The sequence below is a fragment of the Symphalangus syndactylus genome, chromosome 2 (genome assembly GCF_028878055.3).
Source record: "Symphalangus syndactylus isolate Jambi chromosome 2, NHGRI_mSymSyn1-v2.1_pri, whole genome shotgun sequence".
NCBI lineage: Eukaryota > Metazoa > Chordata > Mammalia > Primates > Hylobatidae > Symphalangus > Symphalangus syndactylus.
Genome location: NC_072424.2, coordinates 21,503,263 through 21,526,236, shown reverse-complemented (window position 1 = coordinate 21,526,236; position 22,974 = coordinate 21,503,263). Strand labels below are relative to the sequence as shown.

Below are 22,974 nucleotides of genomic sequence, written 5' to 3'. Positions count from 1 at the left end.
GTCCCATATTTCTTGGAGGCTTTGTTCATTCCTTTTCAGTCTTTTTTCAGTAATCTTGTCTTCATGCTTTATTTCATTAAGTTGATCTTCAATCTCTGATATCTTGTCTTCTGCTTGATCAATTCGGTTACTGATACTTGTGTACGCTTCACCAGGTTCTCCTGCTGTGTTTTTCAGTTCCATCAGGTCATTTATGTTCTTCTCTAAACTGTTTTTTCTAGTTAGCAATTCCTCTAACCTTTTATCAAGGTTCTTGGCTTCTTTGCGTTGGGTTAGAACATGCTCCTTTAACGTGGAGGAGTTTGTTATTACCCACCTCCTGAAGTCTACTTCTGTCAATTTGTCAAACTCATTCTCTGTCTAGTTTCGTTCCCTTGCTGGTGAGGAGTTGTGATCTTTCGGAGGACAAGAGGCATTCTGGTTTTTGGAATTTTCAGCCTTTTTGCACTAGTTTTTCCTCATCTTTGTGGATTTATCTACCTTTGGTCTTTGATATTGGTAACCTTTGGATGGGGTTTTTGTGTGGATGTCCTTTTGTTGATGTTGATGTATTCCTTTCTGTTTGTTAGTTTTCCTTCTAGCAATCAGGCCCCTCTGCTGCAGGTCTGCTGGAGTTTGCTGGAGGTCCACTGCCGACCCTGCTTGCCTGGGTATCATCAGTGGAGGCTGCAAAACAGCAAAGATTTCTGCCTGTTCCTTTCTCTGGAAGCTTCATCCCAGAAGGGCACCCACCAGATGCCAGCTGGAGCTCTCCTGTATGAGGTGTCTGTAGACTCCTGCTAGGAGGTGTCTCCCAGTCAGGAGGCACGGGAGTCAGGGATCCACTTGAGGAGGCAGTCTGTCCCTTAGCAGAGCTCAAGCGCTGTGCTGGGAAATCTGCTGCTCTCTTGAGAGCTGGCAGGCAGGAACATTTAAGTCTGCTGAAGCTGTGCCCACAGCCGCCTCCTCCCCTAGGTTCTCTGTCCCAGGGAGATGGGAATTTTATCTATAAGCCCCTGACTGGGGCTGCTGCCTCTCTTTCAGAGATGCTCTGCCCAGAGAGGAGGAATCTAGAGAGGCAGTCTAGCTACAGCAGCTTGGTGGAGCTGCAGTTGGCTCCACCCAGTCCGAACTTCCTGGTGGCTTTGTTTACACTGTGAGGGGAAAACCGTCTACTCAAGCCTCAGTAATGGCAGACACCCTGCCCTCCACCAAGCTCGAGTGTCCCAGGTTGACCTCAGACTGCTGTGCTGGCAGCGAGAATTTCAAGCCAGTGGATCTTGGCTTGCTGGGCTCTGTGGGGGTGGGATCTGCTGGGTTAGACCACTTGGCTCCCTGGCTTCTGCCCCCTTTCCAGTGGAGTGAATGGGTCTGTGTTGCTGGCATTCCAGGTGCCACTGGAGTATGAAAAAACACTCCTGCAGCTAGTTTGGTGTCTGCCCAAATGGCCACCCAGTTTTGTGCTTGAATCCCAGGGCCCTGGTGGTGTAGGCACCCAAGGGAATCTCCTGGTCTGTGGGTTGCGAAGACCGTGGGAAAAGCGTAGTATCTGGGCTGGAGCGCACCATTCCTCACAGCAGTCTCTCATGGCTTCCCTTGGCTAGGAGAGGGAGTTCCCCAACCCCCTGCACTTCCCGGGTGAGGCGACACCCCACCCTGCTTCAGCTCGCCCTTCATGGGCTGCACCCACTGTCTAACCAGTCCCAGTGAGATGAGCCAGGTACCCAATGCAGAAATCACCCGCCTTCTGCGTTGATCTTGCTCGGAACTGCAGACCGGAGCTGTTCCTATTCGGCCATCTTACCAGCTACCATATATCAACATTTCTTATTGAGGCAAAACAAATCAACTCAACCTCACCACCAAGTTTGTAAAAACTTCAGAACTTACAAGGATTAAATGTCAATACTGTTGCCACAGAGGCTTTGACGGGTGATAACAAGTAGCAGCTAACAGCCTTTCCTTCCCAAATGAGGTACATTGTAAGTAGTATAAACACTGATGTAATTTTTCTTAAGTGTTCTCTTTAATTTGAAAGTCTTTGCTCCACTTCTTTGCTTCTCCTCTCCCGCATTCTCCTCTCACCTACCACAATGACTATCCTTTCTTCTTGGCACACAGAGGTAGGCTGTGTCAGCTGGAATAGCTCCACTCATCAAATTGAAATAACTACTTAGGAAGTCTTTAAACATACACATTTGTGCAAGTTTACAAAATCAGAAATTTTCTCTAAGCAAACAATTACTACTAATATGGACTGTCATTTTCTTTGAATAAAACCTATGCCCTCCAACAAGTGCTCTGAGATGAATACAGCCTCTTACTGTGTGCAGTCTCCAAAAAATATGTTTCCAAAAATCGAATTTCCAGACTTTGCCTTATCCAAGCTCGTTTTGAGTTATACCTCTTTCCCTTGCTTCTTCCGACCCTTTGGACAGTTTAAAGATTATTATAAAGTCTACAATAGCGTGTTACAAATTTCAGTTTCACAACATTAAGTTCATTTAGTTATTTTTTTCTAAAAGGTGGTTGGAAGGACTTAGTAACTAAGGCAAAATATGAAACAGTAAATGACTGGACTGACTCCACTGACGCCCTTCATCTTAAATATATGTGTGTATGCATGTATGTGTGTGTGTACCTAAGACTCCAGAAGAAAATGGGTTACCTTTTGTTGATGCTGAATTCTCTCTTCTTCAAGGAGCTGGGTGAGTTTTGCATTTTCATCTAAAGCTTTCAAAAGCTGCTGATCAGGGACGGAACTCTGCAGCAGAAGGTGGCTTTGTCTCTTTAGCTTGTTTTGCTCAATGAACATCTGCAAAAGTTTGTTACAAGAATGTATATATCAATCAATCTCACATATCTCCTCAACTGTAACTTCGGCAAAAGCAAAGTACATGGAATTTTTATTAAAACACTAAAGGCAAATTCTGACTTGCATAAGTTTTAGAAGTAGTGATTGGTATGATTTCATTCCTTTTATATAATCTTTAATACCTTTACTCCTGCCCCAACAAGATATTTATACAACAAGCTGATCTTATTCTTCAGTTTTTAATATTTTATTATTGCTTTAAGATACATTAATATTAATAGTAGTAGCTAATATTTCTCAATAACTTACCTCGTGTACTCCACTAAATATTTCATATGCATTATTTTAATCCTTACATCAATCCTATTAAAGTGCTTCTACTATGAATAGGTAACATTTACTAAACACTATGTGATAGATATGGTGGGAATCATTTTACATTCATTATATCATATAATTCTTAAAACAACACTATCAAGTAGACACTACTATCATCAATTTTACTGATTAAGGTAACTGAGGCTCAAAGAAGTTAAGCAACTTTCCCAAGAACATACGTGGTTAAGTGGTAAGACCAGGACTTAAACCCATATCTGATTTACATGCCCAAGCTCTTAACCATCTGGCTAAGTTCCTCTACTATTTACTATATCTAATGTTTTGTTTTAAACTAATTAGTTTCTCCCCAGTGATAACAGTAGTTAACAGTAGAAGGGTAAAGGGGAGAAGGGAGAGACAGTATACTTTTATTGAGCACTGTATAAAGCAATTTATATGTGTTATTCATCAAATCCTCACAACTTTATATGATTGAAAATAACATTAATTTCTATTCACCTGTTATTTTTTTTCCTTAACACTCTACCCAATTTGGCCAGTGAGTGATTCCAAGTATGAAATGTTGTTGTAAACCCTGAAATCTGGCCTACCAATTTTATAGCAGAGCTTCACCTTTTCAGATTTTTAGCAGCATTTTAAAATTTACATTGTAACTTAACTGAAGACTCTGAACTGTAAAATGATTTGCTACAGCCCTCATATTAGTTTGTTCAACAACTTCACCCATCATGTAACCAGAAAAAGTCAGCAAATAAAACTCAGGACAAAAATATTTTCCATCAACCTCCATGTGGCAAGACCACAGCTTTAATGATTTATACAATCCTTAAGCTCTTGATCAGTACTGATTTCCACATCAAAGTCAAGTCATGAATACACTATACTAAAACACTAACATTTTCTTCCCAGTATGTCTTCCTATGAGAGGGAAAAAAAAGGTCAGAAGCTTTCCTTCTTTGCCTATGCAGGGATTTATGAAAAGCCTACAAAACTACAACAGGGTTCTTCTGCAGAATTAGAACATATTACAAAGTCAAACAGGTAAATAAACAATTGTATACACATGAAACCCACATTCTTCTTCCATTTGTGTGACAGTGAGAGGTACAGAGACTGCAGTGAGGGAGAGTATGTGCACGTACACTTGGCTGGAGAAGGGTGAGACGCAGCTTCATCATTCTAAGAAAAAGTAATCAATATTTCATCACAGTATCTTAAGCTTCAGACCAGTGATTTAATTAAAATGAATTGTTTTGGGTGGCCACTATGATTACAGTAATTTTTTTTTTTTTTTTTTTTTGAGACGGGGTCTTGCTCTGGCGCCCAGGCTAGAGTGCAGTGGCACAATCTCGGCTCACTTCAACCTCTGCCTCTCAGGTTCAAGTGATTCTCCTGCCTCAGCCTCCCGAGTAGCTGGGACTACAGGCACTCACCACAATGCCTGGCTAATTTTTGTATTTTTAGTAGAGATGGGGTTTCACTATGTTGGCCAGGTTGGTCTTGAACTCCTGGCCTCAAGTGATCCCCCTGCCTCGGCCTCCCAAAGTGCTAGGATTACAGACGTGAGCCACCATGCCTGGCCAAAAAATTTAATTATGTTGAAGAAATTTAAAATTTTAATATAGTTATGAAGACAACTGATAGTTTTCTTGTTGAGGGGGATTATGTTTTTGGTTTTGTTTTTTAAATGAACTAGTGGGAGTTAAGAGTGGGAGGTAACTTTCAATTTTTATTTTATACATTTAGAAAATATTTGTATCTTTGTGCAAAGCACACATACTCCTTTTTAATTAAAAATATAAAGTAAATTAACCTTAAAAATTGATTTCTAAGGCTCTAGACTATAAGCTCCAAGAGGGCAGGGCTCATATTTGCTTTCTTCACCATTGGATTCCCAATGTCAGCACAGTGTCTGGCACAGTAAGATGTTTGCTGAATGCCCTAAGAGGTAAGTAAAATGCAAAACAATGGGACTCCCTTGTTAAACTAAGTTATGTGTCTCTGTGCAGTACTTATGTGTTGAAAACCTGAGAATGCGTAAACTTTGTAAAAAGGAAAATATACTAGTTCCAATCTGGTGCTATTTTTTATAAAAATGTTTTCTTCTCACTATTGTGTAGATTGAATCTAGACATTGTAAAATTGTTGAGTGCCACTGCAAATATTTATGCTGCCAATAACATAAGTACCATTGCTCTTGCTTTCTTTCTCTCCTCAAACTTCTACCTCCTCATTCTAGGTTAACATGTCAGCATCATTGTTTCCACCAACCACTAAAACTGAAGACCAGGTGAATAGCAGAGTCAATCATTCATTTTTGTCTTCTTACTGCAACCTTGCTTCTTCCATCTGTCTTCTCTGCTACTACATGGCCTTCAAGTTTTTCTTTGAGCTGCTTTGTATTCTAACATCATTGTTCAAACAACAGATGGAAAACTGAACATGTCTTGAAATGAGACCTGCTATTCAGGTCAAAATCAGCCGACCTTTCCAGTTTTGCAATAAAGGCATCTTCACATTATCCCTGCTTCCCCTCCCCCTCCACTGTTTATTTCATTGCATTATTTATATTGCTGCAACGTTTTCCAGAGAGCTCTGACACACTTCAGTTCTTTTTTCTTTCTTCCAAGTAATAAGAGAAAAATATTTACTCACCTTTCATTAAATTCTCTAAATAAAACGAATCATAATATTTCAAATCAGATCTACTTGGCCTAAACCTTTGGTAGAGTTCATTGCCAGCACTGCTACGCTCAAGCACAGAAAGACCCCCACAAAACCATCATTGGATTTACAAATGTCATTCCCCTAATGCCATGCTTTGTCTTCCTTCTCTGCCTTGGATACCTCTACCTAGGACTGTTTTACATTTCCTGAGCTATTTCCCTTCTACCCACAGTATGCACACAAATTCAAACTACACCTACAGGATGGAGATCTCATTGCAGATCAGCTTTTGAGTTTAGCTGACTGGTGAACTCCTCATGCCCCTGGAACCCAGCCCCAGGGCCATGGAAGACCCAATGACTGCATGTCAACAGGTAAGCTGGAACAAGAGATACTCAAAGCTGATCTCTAACATGAGAGGAAGATCAGTAGGCTGGTGAAACGCTGAGATAATGAATGTACTACACGGCAGTGTTCCACAGCCAGTGGAAGAATTTCCTGGCATAATGACAGCACTGCACAACGGCTGAAGAGAAATACTGATACCATAATACTATTATCTGAGATGGTATATGGAGATACATCCCAGATTTTAAGCCTATTTGAAATGTACAGGCATCTTGTACCCAAGTTGGACTTTCCATCACAAGTCATGGGTTATCTCCAAATGCGATTCCTTTCCCTTACATAGCATTTTATAGTTTATACAACACTTTTTAAAAATTTTGCCATTAAAATCCACTTGGTCAGGTCTGTATTATTGTCCATTTTACAGATGGTAAAAGTGAAGCCCTGAGAGGCTGAAGAATTGCTCAGAGGTCATACAACTAGTAACTGACATGGCCAAAATTTGAGCCCAGATCTTTTGACAATGAACTTGATACTATTCTATATCTGCCTCCCTAAACCAGCAGATCCTTAATTCAAACTGGTAAGTTCTTATTCAACCTCAAGAATTTGTCTGATATGTCATCTGCAAGGTCCCTTACAAAATAAAAATTCAAAAGGTTTTTACGGCTGAGCACGGTGGCTCACGCCTGTAATCTCCTAGCACTTTGGGAGGCCAAGGCGAGCAGATCACGAGATCAGGAGATCAAGACCATCCTGGCCAATATGGCTAAACCCCATCTCTACTAAAAATACAAAAATCAGCTGGGCACGGTGGCATGTGCCTGTAATCCCAGCTACTCGGGAGGCTGAGGCACAAGAATTGCTTGAATCAGGGAGTCGGAGGTTGCAGTGAGCCGAGACTGCGCCACCGCACTCCAGCCTGGTGACAGAGCGAGACTCTGTCTCAAGAAAAAAATAAGATTTTTACAAGATACCCACCTCTTGTGCAAATGACTCTGCTTTCTTTCGAAGGTCCTTCTCCAGCTCCAGGTTTACTTGCATCTCCTCATACTCTTCTACAGCTAACATGGACACTTAAGAAGATAAAGGAAAAAAAACCCAGACAATAAGTCACACAAATAATCAGGAATATGGATGAAAAACAATGTTGAAAAGATTCTTCATACTAGCATACAGGTACCCTCATGCATTCCTGGTTGGCATATAAACTGATAAAACCTTTTTGGAGAGCAACTTGGCAACGTGAATCAAAAATCTAAAACTATTCAGACACTTTGAATAATCCCACTTCTAGGAATGCATATGCTAAGATTGTAACACATGAGCATATACAGACATTTGGTTGCAAGGATGCTCTCTACCTCATTGCTGATAAAAGTGAAATGACATAATGTTCTAACACTGAAGAATGGGTAAATTGTAGTACAAGAAATATTATTCTGCCATCAAAATTATATTGTGGAAGCATACTTAGTAAATGGAAAGACATCTGTGATGTATTTTTAAAAATAGATTGCAAAAATTAGTGCAAAGTGAATTCATTTTTGTTCTTTAAAAGCCACAGATAAAGCATGTCAACAGCCATTTCACAGAATAGAAAATATACAAAAGGCCAATGAACATGTGGAAAGATGCTCATCTTCATTAGTAATTAGGGAAATGGAGAGTAAAAGCACTTCTTACACCCACCCAAGAGGCAACTGGTAAAAATTTTAAAGCATGGTTTTATTAAATTTGGTACGCAGTGAAAAAAAAAATTGAAGATAAAATTTTACATTTGGCATGTGTCTTAGAGAAACTCTTGGACATGTGCCCCCGATGACATGTCTAACATTTTTTATAACAGCATGACTCAGAATAGCAGAAATATGGAAACAGCCCAAAGTCTACCAATAGGATACTACTTAAAATAATTTTAGTGTAGTCATCTAATGGAATAGTATATAGCAGCAAAAACAAACATAACACCGTTATGCCTGTCCACATGCATGAATCTCACAAACACAAACAGTTGCAGAAGGTTATAGGAAAAATGATTCCATTTATATAGAGTTCAAAATTATGCAAAATTACACAATGTTGTTTAGGGATATATACACATTTGGCAAAACTACAAATAAAAGGAAATAATAAAAATTCAAGGGAGGGGTAAGAGTAGAGAGGGATGTTCATGGGTTTGTAAGGTACCAGCAAGTATAAAGAGATTCCTTTTACTGGTATTTCCTCTGTCTTCCATATATATAACATATTTAACAAAAAATTTAATATATATATATATAGAGAGAGAGGTTTTTTTAAAATTGGAAGAATATACACTACAATGTTACTAGTGCTTATCTCTGGATTGTAAAGGTTGAGATTTTTTTCTTTCCTTACATGAATCTAAATTTTCCACCAAAAAAAGTATACTACCTGAATATATACATTTTTATGTATAAAAATATATGTATTATATATATATTAAATGTAAATAAATGTATAAATTATGTCTATGTATATACATATGTATAAAATGTAAATATTTTATATAAAAATATATAATATATAAAAATAATTTATATATATAATAGATATAAAATAATTTTTATATATAATAGATATAAAATATTTATATATATATAATATATATATGTTTTATTTACTTATTTAGTTTTTGAGAGATGGAGTCTCACTATGTCTGTCACCCAGGCTGGAATGCAGTGGTGCAATCTTGGTTCACTGCAACCTCCACCTCCTAGGTTCAAGTGATTCTCCTGCCTCAGCCTCCTGAGTAGCTGGGATTACAGACAGGTGCGTGCCACCATATCTGGCTAATTTTTGTATTTCAGTAGAGATGAGGTTTTACCATGTTGGCCAGGCTGGTCTCAAACTCCTGATCTCAAGTAATCCGCCTGCCTCAGCCTCCCAAAGTGCTGGGATTACAGGTGTGAGCCACTGCGCCTGGACATATAAGTTATTTTTAAGTGTTCTCCATATTTACAAAGGACAGAAACAGCCTTAAATGCATTCAGAACCAAAGAATCAGAGCTTTGTACCAAGGAGTTACTGCAAGACTGAAAGCTTCAAAAGGTCCTGTCAAATAAAAGTAATATAAATTCTTTGCTATTTTCAACATTCAGTGGCCTATTTTGTTAAATAGTGATAATGACAGGACAGAGGGTGTGATGACACCATTAGATATTAGGCACAAGCTGGGCAGACAGCACACTGTCCATCCACTTCTGGTGAGTCACCTCCACCCTGAGCTGAGTCATACCAACAAAATCTTTCAAAAGGCTCTCTTAACAGCTGCCTTCACACACTGTTCCACGAGGGCACTTCAATCCTAACTGGCTAAGGACTGGTTTGCTGTGTAATGACATAGAATTTCAAACTCTGTACTCTGTAAATCTACAGCCTCTTCAGATGAAAGACTAGTAAGTAAAGCAATAAGAGTGGTGATTTTTGGTGTGAATTATAGGTCCCTGAGAGCTAAATGATTTTCAAGCCTATTTAAACAAGAAATTTCATGAAGAAAACAAAGAACACTATGACTATCTGAAGCCCTGGCAAGATAATTGACTCTCTTTTCTATGTCCAGAACACTATAATAAAAAGGGAATTTTCACGTGTCCTGGACCTTCTGACTTGGAATCTGAAAGAAATCAGGTTGGTCCTAGTCAGGTATTTATTTATATAATTTCTCTCTCTTCCTAGACAGGGGGCTCTCTGAAGGCAAGATCTACATGATTAATCCTTGCAGAACGCTTTTCCTAGCACAGTGAATCAAGACTGAAAATTCTACATCATTTCTATCTTTAAATACAGAAAGACTTGAAGAAATGTTACAATCCAGCATATTGCCCACATTTAACTACAAGGTCCTTTATTAACAAAAAAAAAATCCCAGTTGATGAATGACAAAAAGATTTACAGCTACCACCAATAACAATAGGGAAGGCCCTGGGTAGCAAAGGTTTCCTGTTAGTGTTTCAGCTTCTAAACAAGGAAAGAGAGTGACTGAGGGAAAAAGAGAGAAGAGAAAGTATATTAAGTTCTTCCTACCACTCCCAGAATTACTTTTGCAGAACCACACTTTGGCATCACTTCCTTGTCTTAAACTGGGAGATACATGAAACAGCCCCCATGAGAGCTGATGCTGTGTTTTATAACTAGGTGGATAAAGTCACTGTTGACCAAAGTACACAAAGTTTTTTCTGGATATAGCCACTGGAGACATTTCCCTCTCACCAGGAGAGCAGGTCTGCTTTTCCTGATGATTAGGTTCATTTTCATGTGATTCATTTAAATGATCATCAATCTCTTATTGCAATGACTGTCAGACAGCTCAGAACCAGATTTCAAACATACAGGCAGGAAATGTGCAAGACCTCAGAACAAGTATGCACTTTGTATATCAATGTAACTCTTACTTTCCTTTGTCCTATTTTCCACATCCTCTTAATTTAAAATTTCATCACATAATGTTACACGTTTCATGTAGACAGCCTAACCTCTTCTGGATTGAGATTTACTAAATAACCTACCAAATATATAAATGCTGAAGAGAGAGCTAAAATGGCCATGATCCCTGGATATATGTAAGACAGAAGTAGTATTTCGGTTTGAAGTTTCAAAATGAGTAGGTTCCTTGTTCCTCAAGTGAAATCACTTTTAGATGTCCCCAGACTCTAAGTTGGGTAATAAAACAATAGGAATGGGAGAGACACAATGCTAGAAAATCACAATATAGGAGAAGATTTTATTTACAGTCATACTTAGGCACAGGTGTAAAATGACACACAATATATGCAAACAGAACAAACCACATATGTATTTGAGAAAAAAAGACTGGACAGACTTACCTCTATTGCATTTTTCTAAGACTTTTCTCTGTTCAAGAACTTCTGAATTTAAAACAGCCTTTTCTTGTTTAACTTTATTTACCTAAAAATGTGAAATTTTGAGGGGAGAAAACATCAAAAATTGTAAAACAGGACATATGGCAATGTGTGATACTCAATTGCTGTTCCACTTTCAACATGAAGTTACAATTTAAAGCAGACATTGGTTTCAATGTGTTAAGACTTTTTATTAAAGCTCTTCTTTAAAGCTTCAAGGATAGCTATTTAAGTTAGGATGTATACCTGGTACAGAACTTATTTGTATATTCCAGTTGGCATTGGCACCTAAGCATGACAGTATGCTAGCCATCCAATGTAAATGATACATATTTTTTTAATTTAAAAGAAAAAGAATATAGAGATGGGGTCTCCTATGTTGCCTAGGCTGGTCTTGAACTCCTGGGCTCGAGCAATCCTCCTGCTTCAGCCTCCTGAAGTGCTGGGATTACAGGTGTGAGCCACCATACCCAGCCATGATTCATATTTTAATGCAAAAATCCAACTAAAGATCACCCAGAAAATACAAGAATCATTTAGTCAAGATCTGATACTCAATTTTGGTATTCATTTTAAATGTTGATTAGCATTAGGAGATATACCTAATGTAAATGACGAGTTAATGGGTGCAGCACACCAACATGGCACATGTATACATATGTAACAAACCTGCACATTGTGCACATGTACCCTAGGACTTAAAGTATAATAATTTAAAAAAATAAATAAATAAATAAATGTTGATTATTTTTGACTTAAGTAAGACGAACATGAACTTTTAAAATAAGACTTTGAACTTTGATGACTCTTGGCTTAAATAAAATACATATAAATACTCCCACAAAAATTTAAATTTCTGAAATAACTTTTGATGTCCATCAATGAAAGAGAATACTATAGAAAAGTTTTTTTTTTAAAAAAAAAAAGAACATAAAGTAAAGCTACATATATCAGGGTAGAAGATAAATCTCAAATACATTGAATTTAGAAAGCAGGCATGTTTATAATATTTAAAAACACTCAAAATACTATGAATTGTAGTGAACATGTAAATATATGCACTGACATGATAAACACCAAGTTCAGAATAATGGTTGTTTAGGGAAACTGGGCAGGGAGCAAGGAGTATGCAACTAGAAAGTTACACCAGGGCTTTCATCACTATGCTAATATTCTGTGAATTAAGTTGGGTAGCAGGTATATGGATGTTCATTAAAAATAATTTTTTTAGAGACAGGGTCTCAGTCTGTCACTCAGGCTGGAGGGTGGTAGTACAATCATAGCTCATTGCAGCCTCGAACTCCTGGGCTCAAGCAATCCTCCCACCTCAGCCCTCTGAGTAGCTGGGACTACAGGCATATGCCACCATGCCTGGCTAATATTTTTTAAAATTTTTTTGAGAGACGAGGTCATGCTAGGAGGTCTTGCTGGTCTCCAACTCCTGGGCTCAAGTGATCCTCCTGCCTCGGCCTCCCAAAGTGCTAGGATTACAGGCGTGAGCCACTGAACTCAGCCCCATTATTTTGTTCATTATGCCTTTTCAGATGTCTGAAATAGCCAAAATAAAAATAATTGTTGAATTGTCTTCCAATAACACCTCTAAGTGGGAAGGGAGAGAATCATCAGGAAATAATCACAAATGAGGAACAGAGCACACCAAGAAACAAAGATAATGGTCCTGAAAGTGGCGCTGAATCCATCAGCACCTCCAGATAATCTATTAACTGGTTCTTTTAGTGTAGGCTTTATTTTTGGTTTTGGTTTAAATTAGTAACTGGTACACATTGTCCAACAGTAAGGTCCTTTCCAAAATATCATCTTCCTTCTTCCCATTCATTACAATGTTTTGCCACAATAATAAAAGGAGGTCAGACTGGGAAGTTGGCAGACACTGCTTCCCAACCTTTTTTACATCATGGCCTCCAAGAAAATGACAATATGTGTATGCAAACTGAGGTAATTGGATGAGGCTGCTCACTGACAGGATCAAAACGTTGGCATGCCCATAAGCCACTTTATCAAGGTTCAGTGGCACATCAGTTGGGAAGCGCTGGGCTATAGAATCTAAGAACCACTGATACAAATTAAATCAAGAATGAAGACTGTGAAGGCAAATCCTTGAAGCCTCGTGCAAATAAAAGGCAATTGTGAGGGTCTTGTTCTTAAGACAGTTCAAAAGGAAAAAGAGGTCAGGTGCAGTGGCTTGCACTGGTGGTCCCAGCACTTTGGGAGGCCAAGGTGGGAAGATCATTCAAGTCCAGGAGTTCAAGGTAAGCCTGGGAAATACAGGAACCCACATCTCTATAAAAATTTTAAAAAATCAGGCAGGCGTGGTGACGCATGCCTGTACTCTCAGCTATTTGGGAGGCTGAGGCAGGAGGATCATTTGAGCCTGGGAGATTGAGGCTGTAGTGAGCTGTGATCATGCCACTGCACTCCAGTCTGAGTGTGACAGAGTTAGGTCTTGTCTCGAACAAAACAAAACACCAGAAAAGAAAGATTTTGTAAACAACCACTTGAACCCATCCTACCACCTATCATAAATGCCTATGTTGGAGATGCACAGAGGGACAGTGCTTCCCAATTGAACTAGTCATTCACTGGAAAAGCAAAACATGCTCTTCTTTCTCTACCAGCAGCAATAAAATATATGGCTTGAAATAGTAGCTACTATTCTTACAAATTTGCCTTACATAGCAAAAACTGGGGGAACAACAGGAAACATGTCCATGCTATTTCAGAGTTTTATTTATTAAGCTAGGTAGTGGGTACATGAATCTTCATGATCTTATTTCCTCTACCTTTTTTTATGTCTGAAATTGAGGAGAGAAGATTAAAATTGGTACATAGTTCTCATGTTAGAAATTGGCTTATAATATTAAGTTCTTAACTTAGCAAATCCCCAAACACCTTGAAAATGCTAAAGCCCTTGCCTTTCAGGCCTGAGATACATACTTCTTCAATTACTTCTACGAGTTTGCTCTTGAGATTTTCAAGCTCAATGGCTAATATCTTCTTTTCCTCCTGAACAGATACAATTTGATCTCGAAGTTCTGCATTTTTAAGGAAAAAAATATATATAAACTTATTTTTAAAATAAGAAATCAATCTGGTCAAAAGAATTGAAAATGCCAGTCCATGTGCAGCTTATGGTCAAGATTATTTAACACTTTCAAAGGACAATGAGAATCTCATTTGTGTGGCCCTCCCCCATGTAGCCATGGACATTTACAATTTTATATCAGGCAACCTCACTACATTAAATGTACCAGATCATGTTTTCTTTGCATTCTATCAAAACCACATTCTAGAAAACTATCTAGTATTTTGGAAGTAAAATTTTTTAAGTTTTCAGCAAAACAAATTAAGGTGTAGTACTAATTTCTTTTTTATTTCATAATGCCATGGGCTGTTATCACAATACAATATAAATCAACAATTGGGCATTAATAATTGGATATTTTGATTAGAAGTAAAAGATCCTGTCTTGCTGCCAATTTATAGTCCTTAGACATTATTTGAACTGATTCAAAATATAACTATTTGAAAGAAGGGTTAATTCTAGTAATTTTCTCTCTAGAGTCATGGGTGTTTTGTTTTTAAATGTATTTCATAGTTTTATTATTAGGATTCAATGAAAAGTGTGTTACTAGAATGAGAGTATTATCAACTGTAAGCGCAAAAGCTTCTGGTGTTAGTTACTTCTGTCACTCAAATGGTTGAAAATACACATAGATTAGCACAAACTACTGAAATTTATATTCCGACCTACTGTTTTGTCACTTAGGTTTTAATTGTCTTTAATTTCTTACTGTTTTCCAAGTGCAATAAAAAATATGTTATGTGGTTATTTGTAAATTAAATCAAACTTTTTACATAAACTCAGCTTGGAGAAGTTCTCAGAGACTTATTTCTAAATCACTTTCTCCATTTGCTGGCTAATCCAGAAAGAAGAACATGAAACCATATTGTTCAAGCTCAAACAGAAAGGAGAATCATGAACAAAGGGAACTCCTTTAAACTTCCTCTCCCTCCCTACCAACATGAATTCTATTTTGTGTTAGCTTGAGGGGTTGAAGAGTCGGTAAAGATGGTGTCTGTAACATCCTTTATTCTTTATACTTCCAGTTGAAATTTTATCTACCAAACAAATAAATGAATACTGCTTTTGACCTGTGTACTAAATTAAAATGTTCCAATAGTTATTGAGCCAGAACTGCTTTCCTACATCTTTAAATAAACATGTATATGAATAAAATGCATGTGCATTTAGTAGATGTATCGTATGATCTTGCCTTATAACACTACTTGTTAACCAACAAAAAGGGGTGTCGGCTAAATATATTTTTATTCATTCTTTCTTTCATTTAACAAAAATGTCTTGACATATAGTACATATCCCTAAGGTTATGGTATAACTGGCTGTTTCCATTGAGACAACACTTTCAAAAGTGCCTAATTCCAAACAAGAAAGTAACTCATAAAGCACAATTGTTATATACCCTATGGTGATTTGGAGATATAAATAAATGATGTGGGAAGCTTTCAAAATACTGATGCCTAGGTCCTACCCCATCCAAAATTCTGATTTGATTGGCCTATGGTGTAGCAAAATTTTGGATAGGGTAGGACCCAGGCATCAGTTTCTTTTTTTGTTTTTTTTTTTTTTTTTTTGAGACAGAGTCTCACTCTGTCGCCCAGGCTGGAGTGCAACGGCGCGATCTTGGCTCACTGCAACCTCCGCCTCCTGGGTTCAAGTGATTCTCCTGTCTCAGCCTCCCAAGTAGCTGGGATTACAGGCACCTGCCACCACACCCAGCTAATTTTTGTATATTTTAGTAGAGACCGGGTTTCACCAGGTTGGCCAAGTTGGTCTCCAGCTCCTGACCTCAGGTGATCCACCTGCCTTGGCCTCCCAAAGTGCTGGGATTACAGGCATGAGCCACCACGACCTGCCTAGGCATCAGTATTTTTAAAGCTCCCCACATGATTCTAATGTGCAGTCAGGGTTCAGAAGCACTATCCTAATGGGGTAAAAAATATGCTCAATAATTAAGCAAAGAGTTCTACCTTTAATTTGCTTCTGACACTGTACTGAGACACAAGTCTCGGCGGCACCGTCTGTGTCTGTAGTTGAATCTTCATCATCAATGTTTATCTCTTCAGTTATTACATCTGGTCCCAGCTTGGCCATGTACAACATGCTGATTCTTTTCAATGTTTTATTTTCTTTATTTAGCTAAGACAAAATATAAAAACAGTTATTTTAACAGCAGCCAAATGAGTATCTTGGATTTTAAAACAATAGACAAATTAAGTATATCTTTTTCTTACCTATTCATCAACACTCACAGCAGGACATAACAATTAGCAGATTCATTAAATAAGGTTTTATATTAAACTTATTTCTTTAACCAAGACCTGATGCCTGGATTACAGCCAGCAGCAAGTGGAAATGCTAGTTGTAACTGATGAGAAATATAAGGAACCAAGATAAAACACCAGTACAGATTAAATAAAATTTTTATTTATAGTCATTAGTAGTCTTAAAAAAGGCATTTTATTTCAAGCAAATCTGCTTGCTGCGGTGCTGTGAACACCTTTTAATCGTCTGTTTGCCTAACATCTCCTCTTTTCTGGACATTACTACTTTCCATTGTTACCATGATTTCAATGGGAGTGCCATTGAAATCTCCCAAGCATACTCCCAAGCATACTCCATCCCTTTGGCCACAACGTATTAGTCCAGGGATTAAACACATGACCCAAGTGTGACCAATGAGATCCCCTCGCTAGAAGTTTGGAGGCTGGAACAGAGCAATGAGTTTCTTTCCATGTGTCTGGACAGGAGCTGCTGGTAACCACATTCCACTACAGAATCAAGGAAAAGAGGAAGGTAGTTTTTAGAAAAGCTAAAACTGAAGCTGATGTGTAGAGAAAGGCAATGGAGAAAGGGTTTCCCACCAGACTCAAGCCCCAGACTCCAGTCCATTCCTAAACTGCTCCTGTCTCAGAGATTCTATGGAAGTCTCTGATATTTCTAACAGATCCTACATTATTTTCTTTTCTTGTTTAAACTAGTTTAAGATGTTGTTTCTACTATCTCTATTAAAAGAGTTCTAGTTCATGGCAAAAAAAAAAAAAAAAAAGGAATCCTAATTTGTTAATGTATTTTTTATTCCCGGACATGGAAATGAGTTGGTTTTTTAACTTTGGTTATTCAACTATTATCACCTTTAGCTAATGTGTTTATGTACAAGAAAATTTAGGACAAAGCACACACAAAGACTAAGGATGGTCCAATGTCCACAGAAGTACAATATGGTTTTGCTTATGTTTTCTCCCAAGACTAAAAGATAAACAGTTTTCCTTAATTTGCGCACATCAAAGTATTCAGTAGATTATTTTCCCCAGTATAAAATGTCAGTTATAGAAATGCAAACACATTTCATTTACTAGAGCCCTTGACCACGAAGACATGCTCTGAATTTAATAATTGATACTGGAAACAAATGAACATAGTTCATTAGAAAGGTAACTACCTTTCCTCACTGTAAACCTGACACTAGAACAAGATATTTAGCATGGTACTGGTCTGACTTTGCTCTTTCATTTGTGATCATAATTAGGGTTCCTCAGGGTTTCTCACAGAGAAAGCCCAGCCCACTTCAATCTGGGAGATCTGATTTCTACCCCAATAATATGGAACCTAAAGTGGCATGGTCTGGAGCACGAGAGGTTTGTCTGACGTCTTTGGAGAATCAGGAAGAATCTCTAAGAAATGGCTATGAACTCTTCCATGGATTCTTCCTGGAAGACTGGCAACCTCTATTCAGGGAATCAGATACAACCCTTTATCCTCAGTCCCAGTCTCCAACTCTAGCTTCTGTCTCCACACGTTACATTAGGAGATCAAGACAAAAGATGAGGCCCATAATTTCCCAACACCTCTTCCTCAAGATGGAAAATTCAGGTAAAAACTGTTGTGGGTTCTTTAAACCATGAATGCTACAGCATGGCCCTCAAAGCTCAAGGACCCTCACGTGTCAATTCTCAAACTATCCCATCTTTTAGGAATGTCAGAAGAAAACATCAATTTAAGGAAAAAGTGAAGACATTTAAGACTTAATTTCTGGTTCTGTATCCTAATATTTAAACTAATGGTTCTCAACTCTGTCCATCAGAATCTCTGGAGAGCTTTTTAAAAACCCCAATGCGTAGGCTCTATACCATACCCAAATCTCTGGCAGTGGAGCCCAGCATAGCCCTTTTCAGTTTCCCGGATGATTTTAATGTACATCAACACCAAGAATCATTGATATAAAGAAATGCATTGCTTTATTATACAACCCAGCTCTGCAATAAAATTCCATCTCTGCCTCTACAACTAACCTAATCCTTATGTTTCAGTTTTCTCATCAGTAAACTAAGAATTAAGATAGTCTCTATCCCACAATATGATGATTAAATGAGACATTATCTATAAAGTATTTAATATAGTAACTGCCACATAATAAAACTTCAGTGTTAGTTATTAATAGTAAGAAGAGGTTTAGTTTGTGTCTAATTATCCTTTGGAAATCATTTACCAGCTAGTTTTCTTCAATCAAAGTATTCATTTATGTATTTTCTCCTTCCTCCAGGATACTCAAGAATCTACTAGTTTCTGTCATCTAGTGCTTAATATATTACTTCTTAGACAACCACTACAATAATACCTTAGCAACATCATAGCTAACACAGTTCTGCCCTCAAAAGGGTTTAATGCCCCTGTCAAACCAGGCACCAAAATCCACCAGTTTGTCTGCAATACAATTACTCTATTTAACAAAGTCAGCTCGAGAAAAAAAAGCCAATCAGAAAATTTCATAATCCTTCTCTGAAACCCCATTTTCACATTTTGAAAGAAGAAATGTAACATTTATATATATGAGGGTTTTTTTTTTTTTTTTTTGGAGATGGGTTCTTGCTCTGTCACCCAGGTTAGAGTGCAGTGGTATGATCATAGCTCACCACAGCCTCAAACTCTCAAACTCCTGAGCTCAAGTGACCCTCCCACCTTGTCCTTCCAAAGCACTGGGATTACAGGAGTGAGCCACCACACCCAACCTAGACATGAGGTCTTATGTGCATACTATTTGCACATTTTTGAGAATTCTGAATTCACAAATTTTGGCTAAGTAATTTCATTGTAGCTATTCATCAAGCTGTAGGTTAATGGCATGCTACTTGTTGTTTGAAACCCCTCTATGTCTAAGGCAAAAATATATCTTTTTACTTTTTTTTTTTTTTTTTGAGATGGAGTCTCCCTCTGTCACCAGGCTGGAGTAGAGCTGTGTGATCTCGACTCACTGCAACCTCTGACTCCCTGGTTCAAGCAATTCTCCTGCCTCAGCCTCCCAAGTAACTGGGATTACAGGCACGCGCCACCACGCCCAGCTAATTTTTGTACTTTTAGTAGAGACGGGGTTTCACTGTGTTTGCCAGGATGGTCTCGATCTCCTGACCTCAGGTGATCTGCTCGCCTTGGCCTCCCAAAGTGCTGGGATTACAGGCGTGAGCCACCACACCCAGCCAAAAATATATCTTTTATAACCCTACAGTAACAGAACCTACTGTTATATTCCAATGTAAATAGGGTTTTTATATTGTCCAGTTTAGTGGCTATTTAAAGGTACAAAACAAGCAAGTTTAATGGCTTTGGATCATATGACTTAAATAACTGGTCTACATTTATCAGTTTAATCTACACATTTTAGCAAAGCAAAGTATCCATACTTGCTTCTAAGAAAATATGAGGAACTGGGCGCAGTGGCTCACGCCTATAATCCCAGCACTTTAGGAGGCTAAGGCAGGCAGCTCACCTGAGGTCAGGAGTTTGAGACCAGCCTGGTCAACACAGTGAAACACCATCTCTACTAAAAACACAGAAATTAACTGGGCGTGGTGGCACGTGCCTGTAATACCAGCTACTCGGGAGACTGAGGCAGGAGAATCGCTTCAATCTGGGAGGTGGAGGTTGCAGTGAGCCAAGATGGCATCACTGCACTCCAGCCTGGACAACAGAGCAGGACTCCATTTCAAAAAGAAAAAAAAGAAAATTACAAGGTCAAGCTGCATCATCAGAATTAAACATTCCATTTGTCATTAATTTGATGGCAAAAATTTAGAAAAATAAGAATTTATAGAAATTTTGCTCTCAGGAAAAAAAATGAGCATTTTTGAAAGCCTACTTTCAAAAATGACAATTGATACTTAAATCAGAATGAAGTCACACATATAATGAAGTTTCCACATTTTGCATTCAAAGCAGTCTTTCACAACAAACAAGCACATTTATAGTATTTGATTTAATCCATTTTTTAAATTTTTGTTCTAGGCCCCAGGAGTTCATACTATATCTTCAAAAATAAACTATATGTTCATTTTAAAAAAGGGTTTTTAAAGAACAGGCAACAAACAGTGTTAGGTAAGGATCCTGTTATTAAGACTTAATTGTAAAAATGAACTTAGAGATTAGGTAACACTGGTTCATAACGAGCAATGAATATAATAGTCACCAGGCAGCTTTTCTACATGCACATGCCTAGGCCACACATCTAGAGCCAGTGGATCTGGGGTATTATGATGAAGCCAACCATGGTCCATCCTGGCATTTAGAGCAAGACAACTGTAGCTCAGAGAGGTGAGTTCTCTTGCCCCAAAACACCTATTAAATAAAAGGGGAGACAGAATAAAGTAATTTTTCAAAAGGGGCCACATGCAAATAAATTATTAACTCCAGTCCTAACTGTAGTCCATCATGTCATTTAAGATGAGATACTACAGTTCAGAGAACAAAATTAACTTGTCCAAAATCACATATGCCCAAAATGACATAACCAGGAACAAAACCTGTATATACTGCCCCACAAACCAGTGTCTTTCATAAACTCTGCCAATCCCGAAAGGTAGCCAGTATCCTCACTCTGGATGTGCTATGACAACAGGAATACTTGTTAATAACAAGAAAAAATAGAGAGTGTATCCTTAGACACTAGAAGATTCAGAGCAGCTGGCAGGCTCCAAATGTACTTTTTCTCTACTTATTCCAAAAAAAGAAATTCAAAAAATGAAAACAGAATTCACACAACATTACGGACTAGTGAATCTAGGACTGTGCCGCAGAGTAAAAATGATGTGAGAATACCCATGTTATCATATTTTAAAAAGTGTTTTTAAAGTGTATTGCTATGTATTCTTCAGATGAATAACAGGAGAGAAGTTACATACCCAAATTTATATTCTTAGTTAGGTCCTGATTAAATATCTTATGAATTCTAATATAGTGTTGTTATGCAAACAATTAAGCAAATACCTCTATCAAGCACACTGTTAATGCATACAAATTATATTTATTTATGTATTTATTGGGAGTAGGATTTCAGTCACATCCAAAGAAACTTTCGGAGGTGGGTGATGGAGGGGAGGGAAAAGAAACACAACCAGTATTACTAATGAAATTTGGTTGAAAATTGCTGTAATCCACTTTCTGATGAAGTGGTTCAGATGCATTTTACCCAACCCAAAATACATAAGACAGAGATAAAAAACATTCTTTAATAATAATGTACTTCTGATGAGATAGAATGTAGAAAATTACACACTTGGTAAATTCATCAGCAAGAAGCAATCAGTGGAACACTGGAGGTCATTTTTAGCATGCCCTCGCTTTGCTTTCATAAATAATCACCTGAAATGCACGGCTTCAGGGTGACTTTTTCATCTGATTCAAATATGAGACATTCACTGCTCTTTTATGTCACACCAGGTTAGTTTTAAACTTGGTTAGCATTTTAACCAAATGCATGGACATTTGCAAAGTCCCCTTTAACACTACTCTGGGACCATTTTTTCCACATTTTCACAGGCAAAAAGCACAAATGCTGAAATACTCACATACAAATGCTCCTTTTACAATTGGAATAACCTTTGCATTACGGCGAATATTTACATAAGCATATTCCAGGATTCTGAGGGCTTTTAGCATTTCCCTCATCATCAGAGTAGATAATCGATCAGAGAAGTAGAAAAGCAAAACCGGACAGAAGCCACTGCTTAGAAAAGCAAGTTGAAATTTAAAAGCTCAGGTAAAATTCCTTCATTTGAAGTCTCACCTTTGTTGCCAAAGCTTCAGCACTTTCTCGACAAGTCTTCTCTATTTCAAGATGGTTCTGCATGAAATTAACTTCCTCTATGACCATGTGAGAAACTAGGAACGAGGGGGAAAAAAAATCTCAGCATTCAAAGATTAGTCAGCTATTCCAGGAGCCCACGCATCGTCCCATGATTAAGAATACTTCAATTCTTTGGCTAGCCAGACCTTTAGCTATCACTGAAAAAAGGTTTTTGAGAAGCTGCCCTGATTAAATCTGAGCTAATATTTGAATGTAGAAACAAGAACACAACAAAAAACATTCATTTCACATACATACATTTTATTATGTACATTTTAAGAGAGCTATTTAGATTTTTTACGTGTCTATTTTCTATGCAACTATATATGTATCCATAGACATATCTGCTAATTTAAACAAAAGAATATTTCATAAATAAAGAGGAGTGACAGCATGACTTCTTTTTCTTGGCAGGGTATAACACATGGCTCTAGTAAGAAAAATTAACAAAAAATAAAAGAAAAATAAATCTTAAATTGATCTTATGACTGGAATAGTGATGTGGCAACTTGGCTAAGTACTGCAACATTTGTCTCTATTAGCTACAAAGTAGTTACTGCTATTTTGTAAGTAACTCTCGGGCAGAAAAGTGTAGCAGTAAGATTTATGTACTATATGGTTATAAAGCAGATGCTAATAAATTACTTCCTGAATCATAGGCTATCAGAAACATTAGAGGAAAAATAAAATTTTACTTGATATGTTACCAATGCTTGAAAAATAGTAT

General features: G+C 37.7%; 2 protein-coding genes across 8 annotated transcripts in view; one reads left to right on the top strand and one right to left on the bottom strand.

The window, feature by feature from the left end:
• Positions 1 to 22,974, bottom strand: part of SHTN1 (shootin 1) — a 121,657-nt gene that overhangs the window by 53,622 nt on the left and 45,061 nt on the right. For all 5 annotated transcript variants that reach the window (XR_010115553.1, XM_055247949.2, XM_063617355.1 and 2 more), the window contains 6 exons: positions 22,188 to 22,282; positions 16,102 to 16,270; positions 13,987 to 14,084; positions 10,996 to 11,077; positions 7,130 to 7,224; positions 2,648 to 2,794 (listed from right to left, as the gene is read on the bottom strand). Coding sequence is in view for 4 of the 5 variants with exons in the window: in XM_055247949.2 (XP_055103924.1) it covers positions 2,648 to 2,794; positions 7,130 to 7,224; positions 10,996 to 11,077; positions 13,987 to 14,084; positions 16,102 to 16,270; positions 22,188 to 22,282 (686 nt within the window). In the remaining variant the exon portion in view is untranslated. The remainder of the gene's footprint in view (positions 1 to 2,647; positions 2,795 to 7,129; positions 7,225 to 10,995; positions 11,078 to 13,986; positions 14,085 to 16,101; positions 16,271 to 22,187; positions 22,283 to 22,974) is intronic.
• Positions 1 to 22,974, top strand: part of ENO4 (enolase 4) — a 412,386-nt gene that overhangs the window by 360,009 nt on the left and 29,403 nt on the right. The window contains exon 14 of one of the 3 annotated variants that reach the window (XM_055248024.2): positions 6,033 to 6,155. The exons of the other annotated variants lie outside the window; for them this stretch is intronic. Within the exon in view, the coding sequence (XP_055103999.2) occupies positions 6,033 to 6,103 (71 nt within the window). The 3' untranslated portion in view covers positions 6,104 to 6,155. Of the gene's footprint in view, positions 1 to 6,032; positions 6,156 to 22,974 lie in introns of those variants that run through there. 3 annotated transcript variants of the gene reach the window in all.